This window comes from Homalodisca vitripennis, unplaced genomic scaffold, assembly GCF_021130785.1.
Source record: "Homalodisca vitripennis isolate AUS2020 unplaced genomic scaffold, UT_GWSS_2.1 ScUCBcl_3341;HRSCAF=8818, whole genome shotgun sequence".
Lineage (NCBI taxonomy): Eukaryota > Metazoa > Arthropoda > Insecta > Hemiptera > Cicadellidae > Homalodisca > Homalodisca vitripennis.
The window spans coordinates 1-19,313 of NW_025779476.1; the positions used below are offsets into that span (position 1 = coordinate 1).

At 33.2% G+C, this 19,313-nt stretch overlaps 1 protein-coding gene across 1 annotated transcript in view; it reads right to left on the reverse strand.

Annotated features, from left to right (window-relative positions):
* Positions 1-1,213: 1,213 nt before the first annotated feature.
* The window catches only part of LOC124372488 (pre-mRNA-splicing factor ATP-dependent RNA helicase PRP16-like), a gene marked incomplete at its 3' end in the record, with an annotated part of 30,165 nt that continues 12,065 nt past the window's right edge, over positions 1,214-19,313 (reverse strand). The window contains 9 exon segments of the mRNA XM_046830890.1: positions 1,214-1,373; positions 2,463-2,681; positions 6,364-6,574; positions 7,630-7,776; positions 9,497-9,607; positions 13,962-14,093; positions 15,225-15,383; positions 16,629-16,787; positions 18,592-18,777. Coding sequence (XP_046686846.1) covers positions 1,214-1,373; positions 2,463-2,681; positions 6,364-6,574; positions 7,630-7,776; positions 9,497-9,607; positions 13,962-14,093; positions 15,225-15,383; positions 16,629-16,787; positions 18,592-18,777 — 1,484 coding nt within the window.

Genomic DNA, 19,313 nt, shown 5'->3' on the forward strand with positions numbered 1-19,313 from the left:
CATACCATACAAAGGCCAGCATTATTGTCTATACTTTAACCCTTTTAGTGCCAGACAAAAAATCAAAAGTTGGTCTGAGAAATGCCAGTGATTTTTCACATTTTACTACTGAAGGATGCCAGGCCTATTTTAGCCGTTTTGCAATGTTTTACTAAAAAAAATTGTAAAAATTACAAATATTGAGATATTTTCCTAATTTTTTCATTATTTTGCAGTAAAATAAATTCCCTTATAAAAAATATGAAGCAAATTATATTTCTAAATGTAATTAACTTAAAAATTTTTTAAAAATTAGACATTTTACTTACAGTTTTTATAATTTTTCAGTTTCACATGAAAAATAGTACTTTAAAAAAAATTTTTCACTATAACACATACTATCACTTGAAAGAGGAATTAAAACTGAATACACACATAAAAAGTTTTGATTAACATTTCAAAAACCAAAAAAATCATGTTAATTTTTTTAGAAAGTTACATTTTCACTTTTTTGTGTTATTTACACTATTTAGCTTCTTTATAAAGCTTATAATATTTTCCACTATGAAACCATTAAAAACTGTCTGAAACTACTTTCTACTTAAAAAATAATGTACACTTTGTAAAATATCAAAAAAAAATTACACACTTTTGTACATAGGTATTATAGTTAGGCGGTAACACAAATATGGTGAGGCAAACGTAAGGGATGCAATCCTTTTTTACAGCCAAGAACTGTATTCTTGCTAAGTGGAGATCGCAAGCGTTTCATTTTATTGAAGTTTACTTTTTATGTTAGTAAAACATTGTTAGTAAACTATTTATCAACAAACAAACACTGTGGAAGCAGCAACACAAACAACCAAACACAGAGGTTAGACGTGAACTATCAGCTGACACAACTTTGTCTGATGCAACAACCACGGCCATTTCTATCATGGCTAAACACCTGACTAACCTTACGATATTACTATTATTATTTTTTTTATGTAGATTGGTTCATTCTGATTGTTTGTATACCAACAAATTTATAACAAGTTAAAAAATGATTGCGGTATGACTTTTACTCCGAACGTCCGTATATACGGACGTCGGCATTTCTCGGTAGTTATTCAAACGTCCGTATATACGGACGTTGGCATTTCTCGGTAGTTTTTCAAACGTCCGTATATACGGACATTTCCTCTATTACCAACTACATCAATGTATCAATGGTGCTCTTATGACTAACTACCTGTAACACTGCCCTGGCCCGGTTCTCCCAGCACGACCAGACCTCTGGTTAGCATTGGCTTGGCTGATAGGGTAGATCTGCAAGGCATCCATACCAATCCGAGGATTGTAGACTTTCAGCTTGCAGTAGCCGGAGTCCACCACAAACATTATTCCGTCCACTGCAATACACAATCACGGTTGATACACCTCAGCCATCATTCAAATTAAATTATTATCAATGAGAAAGCCAAATATAAAAGCATGTGTAGATTAATTTCATTAATGGTTTTTATCAAAAAGGCTAGGCTAGAATTAAATGAAGATTAAACATAAGTTATACATGCTTAATATATGATCAAACACTCCAATAAATGAAAAATTTTTATTTTGTGAGGCCTTTCGTGCTCAAAGAACACATCGTCAGACCCACATAAGAAGAAGCTGGTAAAATGTATAAGTTATACATTTTTACCAACATTCAAATTCAATAATCTAATTGCAGCGATATAGAAGACCTGCTAAAATGTTAAGTATTCTGATAAATTTAACAATAAATTTTATTCATTAGTGTGACATTAATATGTTCACAAAGATGGCATATTTTCTGACTTTTTTATTTACCGTTGAATTTTTCAATAATAATGGCAAAAAAACAGTAATCGAATTTTTAACGTAAAATGTCTAAGTATAACAAGACAAGTATCTAGGCTTTTTTCACACAAAAATTATTTCAGTATGTTTTACAATTAATTTTTTCTTTGTGTATCCCAAGTGGTTCCTAAAAAAATTCATTTACCTTAAAAATTAAGCAATTGTATGCCCTATGGAATACACGATAATCTAAGGTATTTATTCAAGCAAGAGTTCAAATTCAACCAACAACCAACAAACCATCAAGACAGTTAAACAATAAGAAAATGTACAGCAACGTGTACCCCATCCAACGTAAAACATGTTTTATGAAAGTCCGGTATGTACCCGATCAAGTACACATCGACAATTGTTAAAATCTTGTGAACCTGATGGGGTACATGTTGTTGTAAACATATTAAAGAAAGAAAAAAAACTCTGCTAATTTTGTAATAAATATTTTGTTAAATCGTGTATATCTTACTCGTTAAAAATGTATAATCTACACTATATTTCACAATGTAAAGAATTATGGTTTAACCACATAGATAGTACAACCGATGATAACTACAAGAAAATAAATTGTTTAAATACAGAAAAAGACCAGTAACTTTAAGTAGCCACTACAAAAGACTGACCTGTCAGTGAAGTCTCTGCAATGTTGGTGGCCACCACACATTTGCGGAGCCCATCTGGTGACCGTTGGAATATCTTGGCCTGCAGGTCTGATGGCAGTTGGGAGTAGATTGGCAACACTGACAGCTGTGGTGCATTGTCAATCTCGGCCAACCTCTCAGCTAACACTTCACAAGTCACTTCGATGTCTTCCTGTCCAGGCATGAAGATCAGGATGTCACCTGCATTTAGAAGATGTAAAAATTAATTTGTTGTGTTTTTATTTATTGATTTTTAATACAATGTTTAGTTTTATACAACTATTGATAACAAATTGTGTATTACTACACCATCAGGGGCGAGGGACTGTAAAATTGTATAAATTAAATAAAACAAACTACATTCTCAATCACATTGTATGAGTATGAAGTTAATACCATGATTTTGTATAGCTGTTAAAATATAAATTAAACATGTATCAGAGTTAAAGTTAAAAGCCTGATATGATTCAAGTTTTAATCCAAAATTATAGTGGATTGAAGATTTTTAAACTAATTAAAGCAGAAAGGATCTCACCCAAACTCTTCACCTCAGATTTTATTCTTATCTGATTAGCCAAAAAAACAGTATTGTATAATTAAATTTCTGCAACTTATAGTCTATTATAAGTTCAGATTTTAGTGCTGAAACACTACTTCAATAGTGAAATTAAAGTTTGAAACTGTGTCAAAAATTTAGCTCTTAATATAGGCCAAATTTAATGCAGAAGAAATATTAAGAAGAAAGTCTATTTTCAATACTCAAACCACAATACCGAATCAACTGCCATTGACATGTTTATGCTAGCCAGGTAATATAAATTGCTTCATTTTTCACTACAAGAAGGAAATGAAATCAATTTTTAATTTTGTAACTTTTACTGCATTAAGGGGAGCATGTACCTTTTTGGCACCAAAATATCGATTTTTTGAAACATATCATAAAAAATACTATGTTTTATGCCCTTTTCAAAAAATATATAACACTCTATATCTGAGAGGTTTAGAAATATGTGTAAAATGTGTTTTAAGAAATGTATGCACGCTTTTTTCAGCTGACAACATGGCGCGCTATGGATTGTTAGTGTCAGAATGTATTATATACATATTACTTGCTCCAATTGTATGATTATTAAGTTTTTCCCCTTTAGGTTGGTAGCACTGCTTGCTTTAGATGCATTTGAAGGATGTAAGTCATCTGTAACTTACCTAACCTACACTATTGATATTATTGTTATTGTTTATGTTTACTAACAGTGTTTGTCAGTGTAATTCTATTTTGTGTGGTGCCAGTGATCAAAACTTTGGACTCTTAGTGTGTATTTATTATATAAATAAGTGATATTATTGTGTATTAGCCATGCCTAGAGTGAAAAGGTTCAATAAACAGTCTTACAGAGGTAACCAATTTCGTAAAAATTCAAGTGAACTAGGACTAAGTGCTTCTCCAGGTACAAGTGAATCTAATAGGCCTAGGCCTAAACAATCATCTAGTTCTAAGAAGATTAATGATTTAAAGTTGCCTAAATTTAGTGATTATGACATAAACAATGTAAATATTATAATAGATTTACAACAGATTTCTGGCCTAATAAAATCTTTCACTGCATGTAAATATTGTAGTAGTTCCGACTGCATTGACATAAGCCTAGATGAAGACTTCAAGTGTGGAATAGTACATCGTGTAAATATTTGTTGCAATGTATGTAAACATACTGACTCAGTAATAAGCTCCAAATGTGTTAGAAATATGTATGAGTTGAATCTAAGATATGTTTATGCTCTACGTTCAATCGGCAAAGGCCTAGATTCTGGTAGGGTATTTTCTGCTGTGATGAATATCGCTCCACCAAACAGCCGAATTGAAAAATATAATAAAAAACTGGTAAGTGAATGTTCACTTAGACAGGCAGCTGATGAAGTTCGTAGCCTAAATGATGATTGTCGTGATATAGCAGCCGCTTTTGACGGTACCTGGAAGAAGCGAGGCTTCACCTCTGTGAACGGCGTAATGACAGCAACATCCTTCGATACAGGAAAGGTTGTGGACTTTGAGTGTTTCAGCAAATATTGTAATAAATGTGTCAGAAAACCTCTAAGCCATGACAAAACCCTATTGAAACAGCACAAAAATTCTGGTACTTGTTTGGCAAATTTTTCAGGTACAAGTGGTGGAATGGAGGTGGCGGGAGCTCTGACTCTTTGTCGCCGCTCTGAGGCTAAACTCAATGTGCGATACACAAAATACCTTGGAGATGGGGACTCTAAGGGGTTTACTCATGTTGTGGCAAACAATCCCTGTGGTGATGATGTTTTGTTAGAAAAACTTGAATGTGTAGGCCATATTCAGAAGCGACTAGGAACAAGACTGCGGCGATTGAAGAGGGATAAAAAAGGAATCAAATTGAAGGATGGTAAAGGACTTGGAGGACAAGGTAGGTTGACTGATGTAGAGATAGATCACTTACAACGTTTTTATGGGATGGCAATAAGGAATAATTTGGAAGATGTTGAAAAAATAAAGAGAGCAATATGGGCTACGTTCTATCACAAATTATCGACTGATGCAAAACCTCAGCACGAACTATGCCCGCCTGGGATTGAGTCTTGGTGCAAATACAGACAAGCTCAGGCAAATAATAAGCTAGATGATTTCAAACATACAAACTCATTGCCTGAATCTATTATGGAAGAAATAAAACCAATCTATAAGGATTTATCAGCCCCAGCCCTACTAAAGAGGTGTCTGCACGGTAAAACACAGAACCCTAATGAAAGCATCAATAGCGTAATTTGGAATAGGCTACCCAAGACCACATTTGTTGGCATTCAGACATTAAAATTAGGGGTTTGTGATGCAGTTCTTAGTTTTAATGAAGGAGCAATGGCCAAAGTGAATGTTTTGGAACGATTATGCATCCAACCAGGACGCTTTATGGTTGAAGGCCTTCAACAAATCGATTCCAATAGGGTTAAAAAGCTGACAAAGAAGTCCAAGAAGAAAATAAAAAGAAGAGGATAAAAAGAAGGATAGGAAAAAAGAGTAAAAATGAAGAAGATGATTACTGTCCAGGTGGATTTTAAAGTGATTATGTGTTTTGAAGTGTAACTAAAACTTTAAAGCTGTTTTACCGAAAGTACCGTTTTGTGAAATTTCGGAACACGTTGTGAAACAATTATTAGACTTACAGACTTCAAATTTTACACACTTATTGCAATACATGATGTGTTTTTAAAGGAAATACTGTTTTAAAATTTCACCACTGCAGCATTGCAGGTTGTTAAGCCACAGACACCATAACAACACCATTTGTGTTTAAATTAGTTTTAAATTAATATTTAAAATATTAACTGTGAACTACCCATTGTTATTTCTTATAACTAAAGGTGTAAAAGCACTTTAAGTTCTCTATCAGATTTGTCAACTGTATAGGCCAGACATTCTAGGTGATGGAGTGTTACACAAATCGGTAAGAGCTTTCAAAGATGGCTGAATGTTCATGATGATGAGCAGAATCGGCAACCATCCATAACAAATGAAGATTTTGATGCATAAAATAAAAAAAAAAAAATGAAAATGGGCAGACTCTTCAAGATTTTTTTGTTATTCCCTCAAGTTTCAAGAAGTGTTTCTGCGACATTGTTACTAAACGAGATTATTGAAAGTTGTGCTCAAGATGGATACCTCTTTCATGCCTGTCTATATGTGCCCAAATAAATTCAGGATCTCATTGCATCATTTAGGTGGGAAAAATTGAATCATACTTAATGCAACACCGATCTAGCACAAAAGCCAAACCCATAACCTCTCAGTTAGAGAGCCTTAGCCTCACCCATTCTCTACACTGAATGTTATTTTGAAGGTTTGCTATTTTACTTTCCTCACCTTCATGAGGCTGAAGATGGATCTGCAGAGCCTGTTTGACTGCAGAGTCCACATAGTCCTCCACAGGATTCTTGCTGAAGTACACCTCTACAGGGAATGTCCTGCCAGGTATTGTGTACGTTGGGACATTGCCGAAGAATGTTGAAAATTTTCCGGCGTCCATTGTTGCAGATGTGACAATTAACTTGAGGTCCTGTCTCCGTGCCACCACCTAGCAAGGTAAATGTTTTAGTAACACGTCTTTATTTCAAGCCAAAAGCAAGCTGTTACTAAGTCAATGATGTGGGTTAGCCCCCACACATGTGATGTAAAATGTCCCATCAGTAACACTAAGAACTTTCTCTGGATTAAAAATATCAGAGGTCATACAAGTAGCACTGTGTATTGTCATCACTTAAAATAAATGGCAATTCATACACACATAAAAAAAACACGCACGTAAGCTCTCCCCTCACATACACAATAAATAATAGAGCCCCTAAAATAGACCCTTGAGTATTGTATATGGTAAGTGTGCTGACTGCATGCACAATTGTTTATGAGCAAAAAAAGTTGATACAAGGCATGTAAGTTATCCTGAATCAGATTGGTCTGAAATCTCAGACTACTTTTATTACCTTGCCTTAACACGTTCACAACGACGTCTACCCCATTGGGTACACGCAATCTTTCACAACTGCTATTGTGTCCTCGATAGGGTACACGTTGTTATGTATTTCCTTACAGCGTTTTTATTGTTTGCCTGTCTTGGTGGTTTATTAAATTTGATACCACACTTAAATAAATATCTCAGACTATAGTGTACTCCGTTGGGCGCACAATTGCGTAATTTATAAGGTAAATTAACTTTTAGGTACCACTTTGGGGTACACGGAAAAACATTGAAAAAAACATATTCAAATAATTACATTTGTGCAAAATTGCAAATCCTACATACTTTTCTCATTATTCTTAGATGTTCAATGTAAAAAAATTGATTACGGTTTTTTGTTAATATTATTGAAAAAATTCAGCGGCAAATAAAAAAGTCCTGGAAATAAGCCGGCATCGTGAATGTGTAAAATATCTTGTCTGTCTTATGGTAGCTAACCAAGTGGATGAACATTATATTTTCACCACAAGAACTGCACAGAATATGGATTTCACTTAAGGGCTTGATGACAATGTGAGACCTCTATCTAGGTCCAAGAGTAAAGTTATGCAAATAAACCTAAAATATGTTTGCAAAGAGAAACAAGCATTTGGGATGAACTTGTGAAGACTCACCTCCCTGAGTAAGCCAAAGAGGACATCAGTGCTCAGAGAGCGCTCGTGCGCCTCGTCCATGATAATGGCGCTGTAATTATCTAAGTCCGGCTCTCTCAGGGACTCTCTCAGTAAGATTCCGTCTGTCATGTACTTGATCACTGTGTCCTGCAAACAAACACTTTCACTCATACTCTATATTTCTTTGCCACCAATTAAATACAAAAATTAAGTACAAACTTCATTACATGAAGTTAAACGAACCTTAAAAATAAAATTCCTAGAATAGATTTATAGATTTAGATGTACAGTTACACTTGTATTTTTGGACCTTGTTAGCAAACTATACCACATCAAGCTACACACTGTTAATTATTTTTATTAATTAATTTTAATAAAATTTTGATATAAAATAAATTTTTGAGGTTTGATATAAAATATGGTGAATAATTTCTTATTTCAAAAAGTAACAAATTTACTTTGAATTCGATTTATTGTCCTTCAAAGAAAACTCTTTGGCTGGTAATGCACTTATTCCAACGTTTAATCCATGACTGGAAACATTTCTGGAAGGCTTCTTTCAGAAGGGCTTTTTTAGCTGCTCAGTCATGGCTCTGTCAATGTCAGGAATGGTGTTGAAACATTTCCTTTTATGCAGTTTTAATTTTTGGAAAGAGCTAGAAGTCCCATGGTGCTAAATTGGGTGAGTATGGCAGTTGAGGACAGACAGGAACACTTTTTCAACCAAAAATCACGAATAATAAGCGAGGTTGATACAGTGCACTGTTGTGATGAAGAAAAAATCCATTTGCCCATTTTTATGATCTTTTTCCTTCTATGTCATTTCGCAGTACACCCTTATAAAATTCAGAGTTCACAGTTGTTCCCCTTGGAACGAACGTGTCTCTTTAGGTTAAGGAGATGCACTTGTTTCCCATTGGGAACTCTGCATTTTGGTCTCAGGGTCATCCAAAGACCAAACTTTCATCTCCAGTTACAATTTTGGTCATGAAGTTCAGATCCACTTGAAGACTGTCCTTCAACTCTGTGCAGACTGACACACAATTTTCCTTCTGTTCATCACTCAAAAGTACAGGAACAAATTTTTCACTTACTCGTCTCTATTGAAAATTATTGGTTATAATGGTTTGAACACAAACAGCTCTCGAATAACCTGTTTGAATGAACCATTTTATATACTTTTCGCACATTGTCATTTGTTTTTGAGGTTAATGGATGTCCTGAACACTGCTCATCTTCAACCAACTAATTTCCACTTTTAAATCAGTCATACCACTTGTTCACAACCTTCAGAGTTACCACATTATCGCCATATACAGATTTTAACATTTCATGAGCTTCTTTGGTATTCTTCTGCAACTTAAAACAAAACTTAATGTTAATGCGTTGTTCGAAATCCATGATGCGTGATAGACACAATAAACACAACCCACCTCACTACCAAAATTTTGTTTTTACAGTTATCTACTTAAAGAATCTTTGTAATTTAACTTACAGATCTGTTAGGAACTTACACACAATAATTTAAGACTTTATTAACATAGGAGTCCACACATTAACAATTATGAATTTGAAAATATGAAAGATGGAATTGTGGTTAATAAAGATAATGTACGACTATATTGCAAGAAACAAAGAATAAGAATAATATCCATAGTCTCAATCTATAAAAAAATTTCATACCAAAACAAATTATTTCTGATTAGCCCTATCACTAGTTAACTAGTCAAAAAATATTTGGAATCAAATTCAGAATTGAGGCAACAAATTTTAAATAAAAATAACAATTACAATACACTAAACTAAACAAAACATAGAGCAACAAGACTAAACATTTTTTTAAGTTAAAGATTTATACTGTACATACTTCTGAAGTACAATCTTCAAAACGGATTGCATATCCAACAGTGTCTCCCAACTTGGAGGACATTTCGTCACTGACTCTCTTGGCTACTGACATGGCTGCCACTCTTCTTGGCTGGAACAGTATGGAAATATAACTTTAAAAGTAAACAAAACGGATTAAAGAATTATAATGTTAGAATTATTGAGGAAAAATCAAACTGGAACCACATCCCTTTGAGTCAACTTAGTGTTCATTGCAACGCAGAAAATGTGCACTAAATGTATCATAAATTTAGGGAAGGGCTAGTTCAGATACTGTTTTATAATACTTTGATTGTTTTCATTCCAATACAAATATGAAATTGATTTTCCAAAATGTAGCTAAAGGATGGTTTGAATTTTGGTTCTGTCATTTCTCAACAATAGTCTGTATACAGAGAACTCAAAACATTTAAGGGGAGCAGGTCGATGAAAATTAAAAAAAATTAGAAAAATTTTTTATTGCATATTTTAATAGTTTAAAGTGTGTATTTTAAAAATATGTAAGTATTAATGCTCAAATAAATTTATAAATTACCAAAAAAAATTCACAAACAAAAGATGTTCACTAGTTTTTTGCAGCAGTTCGTAAGATGTTGGCTGACACAATCATATATATCATGTGTGTTAGTTATAAGTATGTTATGGCTTTGCTCTGTTGGTCAACCTGGTACTGACAACTGGGAATACAGATGACAGAAAGAATATTGCTTTATTTGTTTTGATATGCTTAGGAGGTTATGTTACATGTGTTTGTGTGTCGGATAATTGTGTTTTACTAAAAGTGTTGCACTTTATTCATAGTTAGTGGTAGATTAGGAGTGTGTATTGTTTCTTGAAGTGTTTTACAACTTCTTATAACCATGCCCAAGAGCAAAGGTTAGTTACAAAACTAAATCTAAACGTGAGTTTAGAGGAAAACAAGTACCGTAAGTTGGACTCTAAATCTAGGCCTACCCAAACAGATTCTGCTAGCCCTAGCCCTAGGCCTACTACTAATGCAAACATTAGCTCTGCTTCTAAAAAAACTGTCCTTTGATAAATATGACAATTATGAAGGAACTGGAATGGGTAGTGTTATTTTGGATCTTAGTTTATTTAGTGAGCAATTAAAAAAATTTGTAAAATGTAAATTCTGCGATAGCGAAGACTGCATAGAACTTTGTACTACGGATAAGAAAAGATTTGGATTGGCTGTGAATATTGAACTGAAATGTTGTGTTTGTTTGGAATCAACTAATTTTTACAACTCTAAAAAAAATGAGAATGGAAAATATGAGGTAAACTTGAAATTTATTTACGGCATGAGAACGATCGGAAAAGGTATCAGTGCAGGTAACATTCTGTGTTCATTATTAGACTTACCTTTACCACCTCAAAAAATAGGGACCTTGTAGTAACATAATATAATCAGGCTGTTGTGAAAATTGTGCTAGTGAAAGTATGAAGCAGGCAATTGAGGAAGCTGTGTCTGTAAATGAGTGTGAAGAAACGTCAAAAAGAGATTTGAGACGGTTTGTTTAGATGGGTCTTGGCAAAGGAGGGGATACAAGTCACTGAATGGGGTTGTCAGCGTAACATCATTAGATACTGGCAAGGTGTTGGATGTTTCCATAAAAAATACTGTCAAATCTGCACTGTACATGAAAATAAAAAAAAAATAGTACCTGAATCATATATGTTCCAAAAACTACGAAGGGTCCAAGTGGCGGCATGGAAGTTGCGGGGTGCCCTAGATGTTTTCCGAAAGTCCAGAGATCGAAATGTACGGTATGTACGATTACTTAGGAGATGGTGACAGCAATGGTTTTAAAAAGGTGGTTTGACGATAAGCCATATGGAGATGAAGTAGAAGTAAGAAAACTGGAATGTGCGTCAATCATGTCAAGAAGAGAATGGGGAGCAGACTAAGGGAATTGAAGAAACGGTTGGGAAAAACAAAACTAAAAGATAATAGAGCAATAGGGGGCAAGAATAGGCTAACAAATAATGACATAGACAAGCTGCAAGAATATTATGGCCTAGCTATAAAAAGAGGTGGATCAGATCTTCAACAAATGGTTAAAAATGTGTGGGCAACTTATTTTCACAAAATATCGAATGATGACACTCCGCAACATGGCCTATGTCCAAAGGGGCCGGGAGTCGTGGTGCGGTTATAATAAAGCGAAGCCCTACATCAGACTTTCAGCCATAAGTCACACAATTTGCCATATGAAGTGATGGTACAGATCAAACAAATTTATAGAGATTTAGCCAATCCGGATCTTCTAAAAAAATGCCTTGACCAAAAGGTTCAAAACCAGAACGAAAGTTTCAACAATGCCGTCTGGTCTAAGGTGCCTAAAAATGTTTTTTGTAAGGCTAAACACTCTAAAACTTGGCATATATGATGCAGTTTTAACTTTTAATAATGGATTCACCAGCAAATTGGATGTGTATAACAAGCTAGGAATCAAACTGAGCGAGAAGTCTGTTGCCGCATTGCGAAATTTTGATACAATACGATTGAAAAAGGCAGAAAAAATCTGCTTTAGAGACATGACCAAGGAGGCTAGAGTTGCTAGGAGGAAAAGAAAACTTGCATTAGAAGAGGAAAATGAAGACCCAGATGACCCTGAGTACGGAGCTGGGATGTTTTAGCAGCAAAAGGTTAGTTTAGCAGTCATTTTTGCCTTTACCGGACATTTCCCGGAAACTTGGTTTTTTTCATATAAAGGTACATGTATCTCAAAAACTATAAATGCTAGAGAATTGAAATTTGGTATGCATATAGAACAGTGCAATTCCAAATGGTGTTGCATCTTTTATCATTCTATCTAAAAAAACAAATGAGAAAAAAAATTTTTTTGTATAAAAAAATAATTTTTTTACACACAATATTTAAATATTCCTAAAAAAATTTTTTTACAGATATTTTTACTAAAGTTGCAAGAGATGTTTATAAAGGAGTACTCTTTGCCTACAAAAAATTTGAAGGTTGTAACTTACTTAGTTTTGACAATACATGTACCTAAAGTTTGTAAATTTAACATGCGCGGGATAGGAACGACCCGCTCCCCTTAATTGGAAAAACTATAATATTCAGAGCCAGTCGAGGATGTTAATGATAGCTCTGCAGGGAAGTAATGAATAATATTTACAAATCAAAGCATAATATTAATATGTGTATTGGAAATCAAAGTATTAATTTCAGATATAACATAGAAAATTTAAAAAAAATCTTAGTAATATCGAGTAACAACTTAACCAACAATTGAATAAAATTTGATCATGCAGCAAATAAGGAAAAATGAGTGGTAAACAATATGGCTAATAAATTAGGCACATTATGAAATAGAACAAACAACTATGTCCAAAGTAAATCGGTGCTAAACAAATAATTGTAGCCAAAAATGAGAAATCAATGAATAAACAGTAAACATAATCACTTGATGCAGGGCAAACATTGAATAAGAATCGTCTCATCACTATCCAATTTTATGCTAAAATGCAACACTTAATATTCATACTAAGCTACAGATTATTTCAGTGTGGTCTTTTATATTAGTTATTTTATAATTAATTAACTTCTGCTGATATTCTTTCAAATAAGATACCAAAAATACTAACATAATGTCATCCAAAATCATTGCTGTTATTGTACAAGACCCATTTTTTTAACCTCCGATCTCACATCACGACGGCTAGCCACGTGGTAGGTCCACGGGTCGGTGTGTGAGCAGTAGTCGAACGTGTATATTCCTCGCTACAACATTTGTCACTGCCGAGTTCAAGTAGCTAGAGTTTGTGCTGAGCTGCAGTCACATAAACATGGTTGCCTCTATTGATTCTCCTGCCAAATGTGAATTATAAAGCTCTATTCGTTTCCTGCAAGCAGAGGAAAATAGTGCAGCAAAAGTCAATCGGAGAATGTGCAGTGTTTACGGAGATGTAAATGGTGGTGTTCTACGTGGGTTGTGTAGAAAGCCAAAGATGTTGACTGACAACCAGAAAAATCGCCAATGGCTTCAACTTTGACATTTCTCGAATTGATCCTTGAATTTTACAACCATCCATCTTTAAACTTTTGACGCGATTCACGCTCAACACCCATTCAAAATGTTTTCTCCTTAAACACGCTAAATTCTTCATTGAATTTCTGCTCAATTATTCCTTTCTGTTTGCAGGAAAGAAATAACACTCAATAGAGGTGGCCATGTTTATGTGACTGCAGCTCAACCCAAACTGACTACTTGAATTAAAAAGTGACAAAAAATGTTATAGCAAGGAAGATGTGCGACCGACTACTGCACACCGACCTGCCACACGTATGACCATCATGGCATGAGATTGGAGGTTGAAAAAACTACCCTTGTATTTTAGAAAACAAATGGTTATTTTTTTATTCTACACATTTACAAATTTTTATGCCCAATTTTATCAGTTTAGATGCAACAATTATTTACCTGGGTACAACCGATGAGCCCATACTTGCTGTATCCATCTTCATGCAAGTATTGGGTCAATTGTGTGGTTTTACCTGAGCCTGTCTCTCCAACAATGATTACCACACTGTTTTCTCGGATCACGTTCAGCAGCTGTGAATTAAAAACAATTAAGTTCAAATTCTTTCTTAACTGTTCCATTTTTATCAGTATTATCCACCTCAGACTGGAACATTTCTCTCTCCATCTTACTAAATTTTGTTAAGATTTGAGTCTATAGTATACAATATATGGACACAAATCTATAGTGTTTGGGAGACGGACAGAGAAATCCAAAAAAAGGGGCAGCTTTCCTTGAAAAAGCTAAATCACTGATTTTCATTATTCTGGAAGCAACTGAAGTGAACTGAATCTTGTTATTCTATTTACAATATTATATACCTGGGAAACGAGTTGTAAAGATACTAGTCAATAAGTTATAATAAATGTACAACAAGCTTTTAACAGATTCTAATTGTGTTTAGATCCAAAAAGGTGTAGATAAAAAATATCTAAGATGGAATCAACATTTAATGAGAATGTAAGTCAGAAAGTTAATTATATCAGAAATGCCCATCTATATTTCTTAGAAGGGAATAGACTAAGCATTTTAAAATTTACAAAAAAAATAATATTAAAATAACTAATATAAAATAAATAATTTAAATATTTAAGATCAATTGAATACTCTAAAATGGCTCTCAGCTAATTTTCTGTTCCTCAAGTGGCGTATTTAGGAGGAGAAAAGCAGATATATGAAATTTTGACTCCGTAAAGCTATTTCCTGATGGGTTTTTACCAAAGTAAAGTAACAAACTAACCTTAAAAATCACTAAACACAAAACTTAGAATACGATTCTTTCCAAATTGTAACTAAATTACAATTATCCAATTAGTACACACAGGCGTCAAAAATACAATTTTAAAATATTCCTTAAATAATGTTGACAAAAATATTTACGTTTAAAAATACATCCCAGTGGCACAAACCAATTAAGCACTATCAGAAAAAGCTCAAGTCCTTCAATTAACACTAAAATAAAACAACTCCGCTATGACTTTTAGAGCAAAAATCGATTTGAAAAGTATTACTACACAAAAGTATTCCATAGAGGCAAACTTTTAGTTTAGAACGTGTTAACATACATCCTAATACAACAAACTGGATTTTTTTAATTCAAAAGACAAATGTAATCTCTTTGAACTAAGGTTAAATTTGTCTTAACAAAACTTATCTGTATTTACCTCTTGCCTAACAGCGAACACAGGCAAATACCGCCTCTGCTCTGTTATAGTCTTTTTCTTAGCAAACTCACTGCTGGCTTCCGGGGTGTCTTTCATGTGTTCGGCAAACTTCTGATCTGTCTTGTAATCCGTCTCATCATCCTTTCCTTGCCGTTCATCCTGTCAAAAGAATCAGTGTGTGAGCAATCCGCCTAAGTGATAGGTACTGGAGGAGAAACTCCAAGAGGGAAACAACAGGATTACAAAATCTGAGTTTTTAAATAAAAACTGACTACCAACTACATCAAGTTTTTAAATACGGTTAGGACTGATCAGTAAACATGTTGTATATTTTCTGCTGACATACTTTTTTTGTCTAACCCTTTTAATGCTACAGGCTGATGTTATCTGTCAGTAAAATAGCTTGCAGTACTTTTACTGGATAACTGCTATTTATAGGATTAAGGATTGCTTTTAAGATTTCACATTTTGAAGCTTTTTACACTTTCAGGACCAAATGAAAAAAACCTATTTTATTGTCACTGCAAATTTTCACTTCTTCACAATCAGACAAATTGCAAAATATAACTTTTACATTGATTTATTATAGCAGACAATTCAGTTAATGAAAATAATCGTTTGATGTAGTACTTTAAACACATTTGATGTATCAAATAATTTTGCTTGAGAAAAACTTACTGATAAATTGTAAGCTGTGTTCATAATAAAATTATTAAAATGTTAATACTTTACTTGTTTGTATATTATTTTTACATCAAAACACAGTAAAATGCATTGCCATAGTATGATGTCTTTAAAAATAAATGTGTTTCTACTTTTTAATTTTATCCTTATTTATTTTATTGTATTTAATTAAAATAAAAAATATACAGGGTGTACAAAAAGTCCAGGGACGTCATTTTATATTTGGAACTATTGCAGATAAAGCAACGAAACTGTACACATAAATACTATACCTAAAAATCTACTTTTTTAGTTAAACATAACATTGTAGTTTGTCTAAAAGAAAATTGTGGCACACACAGTAAAAAGCCTTGATCACATCACGTGGTGTGGCCTGAACATAGATTGTATTTTTTATGGTAGTTAAAACATTACTAACTATTTTTAATAATTTTCAATCTCAAAAGTTAAAATGGGATATACATATTGTGTGAACACTGTTAAAATTAAATTATAAAACTTGTCCACTTGATCAGCAAAACATATTTCACATTGTTTTTATTAAAACATTCATGATGCAAAAACTTCTTTCTTGAAAATAGAACAAATTTCAAAAAATCAACACACACCATACGGAGCAAAAGTTTAATAGGATTTTCTAATACATGGTTTGTCATGAGTTGTTTTTATCTTGATTTTATACTGGAATACGTGATGAAGGTAATAAAATAAACTACTTACAGTTTCTTCTTTTTTCTCAACGCCCATGATGTTTCCGATGGTGGTTCCGGCAAGTTCCCAGTGTTTCTTCTGAGCTTTCCGCCGCTCTTTCTGCTCTCGGTACACTCTGACCAGCCCAGACCCTTTCCTCGCAACCAGAGCCATATCTGATGATGGATCCTGCAGAAAAGATAATATATGAAGAGATCAAACCAGATGATCTTTACATATGCTGTATAAAAAATTCATAAATAGACAGATTTTTTTTAAAGATTCAAATAAGTTTATTTTTGCCTTGACTCAATGAAAATTTACGGAATATTTTTTGAACGAGTTCTTTATTTTACATTTGTAAATCATGGTAAAATATATGTTATTTCTTAATAACCCTTTAACGGTTTAACTTTTGTACCTAAAATTATGCTGTTTTGCTGGTGTTTTTCTGTTTTTCACAGAGACAGGAGCCTATTTCTGTGTTTTTTAGACTTTAGGTATACACTGTTTTATAGAAAAGTGTTTTGTCTTGTTTCAGTTTTTTTTATATATCATTAAATAAGTAATTTTCACTATCCGTGTCAGTGCCACCATCATACAAAAGAAGCCAACATCTTTGTATCGTCTGTCTATTTGTGTGTCAGGTATTCGTGGTCCACTAAAAATAAAAACCATAAAATACTCCAGGTTGGGTGACATGCAACAACACGCTGTAGTTGCCTGCACTGTACAACTACAGGGAATTCACAAACTCTCCTGACAGGGGAAAAAGGAGTGCTGACACTAGTAGAAAACACCAGAACTACTCCTGCGATTGTTATAGAAATGCTTCTTGAGCAATATTATAAAACAGACAACAGAATAAAACAGGAACAATATACAATGCATAACGTCAGTAGCACACTTTTATGCAATTGCTATCAGTGTTTTACATAAAAAACCGTGCCTTTTATTTTGACAAAAAAATTAAATCAACACGATTACAATATTGTTTAAATTGTGTAAGTAAGACAAGGTAAGAAACAGATTTAGTACACTACAGACTATTTCTACAAAAACAATATAAGAGGCATCTTTTATAAGTTAGTAGCGTTTTAAAATTCCACCACTGCAGTGCGCCCCGGGTATACCGTGTTTGTCACCTTTTGTGCATTGTCACCTTCATCTTAACAACCCACAGACGCATTTACGGCAAAAATGGATCATTCTTACATCTGTTAATGCCCCCAACAATTGAGAATCCCATTGACTCTGAAGTATGTGTTGTTATTTGTTTTCTTGGCACTAAAAGCAGTTGAAATTCACCATCAGTATTGTGAAGAATATAAACAAAAACATTATGAGTGATGGAATTACATTGAAAAAGGTAAGAATTTTAAAAGATGATCAAAAGAATATTCATGTTGAGAAATGTTTGGTGCAGAAAGTGAATGATGATAAAGAGAAAATGAACAGATATTTCACAATTTCTTCATTATCCTCAAGTTTCAAGAAGTGTTCTCAATATTTTTTTGACAAACATGATTTGCTGTATGACGATGTCTGTACACATGCGGCAAAACAAACTCAAGATCTTATTACAGCATTTCCTAGGAACAATGTTATAATTCCCCAAAAAGCACCAATTTTAGCACCCAGTGACTATCAATTGTTCTTTCATTAGAAGAAGCATATTGAGATCAGCAGCGCAACAATGACATAGTGTAAAAAATCATGAAATTTTAAAGTCAGGCGGCAATCTTCTATAAAGACAGTATACAAATGGTTATTTTGAGATATTTAGAAGTGCCTTGATATTGATGGAAATCATGTAGAAAAGTACATAAAAGTGTGGGCTTTCATATAAAAATAAAATTGTGACAAAAAGTTTATTTGATTTTCTATATATTAAAATGGCACTTCCTTTAAAAAAAAATGCCTCATGATTTTATGAAGTCTCAATAATTTTGTTATTATTATATATTTTCAAGTAAAATATTTAAAAGCTTACTTTAACTGGGATGACCGGTTCCGGTTGTTTAGTAAAGACGATCCGGCCATCAAGAAAGGGTGGAACAATATTGTGTACTAGGAGATGTACACGGGCCTCACTCTCATCGTCAAAGTCATCATCAACATCCACTGACTGTACCACACCACTGGTCAACATCCGGTTACGCTCCCACAGCTCATTATCCTGCAGAAGAACAAACATCAACAATTAGCTGGACTTAAACAACCAACCAAAAATCTGGTGAATAAATAAAATATATTAAAATTGCAAATCGTAAAAAGTGTGCAATAATTTTATTCTGAAGAGCAAATTACAATGAACTCAGCTAATCTCAAATGAAGTTAATCCAAAAAGATTCAGCAAGACTATAAATCAAAAATTTATTTTGTTAAAAAAATATTATACTTTCATACTGGAAGTGGTCAAACTAGATGATAACATCATTAACAACATTGTTATTCAAAATAGCTGCTAAAATTATGTATTATTTAACATTCAATAAGATCAATTAAATACATTTTAAATATTAAATACCGTAACCGAAAGGCACAAAAATTGATGAAAAATTGTTTTTTTTAACGATATATGATTTATAATAAGTTAGGTCTAGTAAAAGTGTCAATATTGTTGTAGTATCTATGATATATTATAATTAATTTTTGAAATGCAAAATGAATATATATATATATATATATATATATATATATATATATATATAT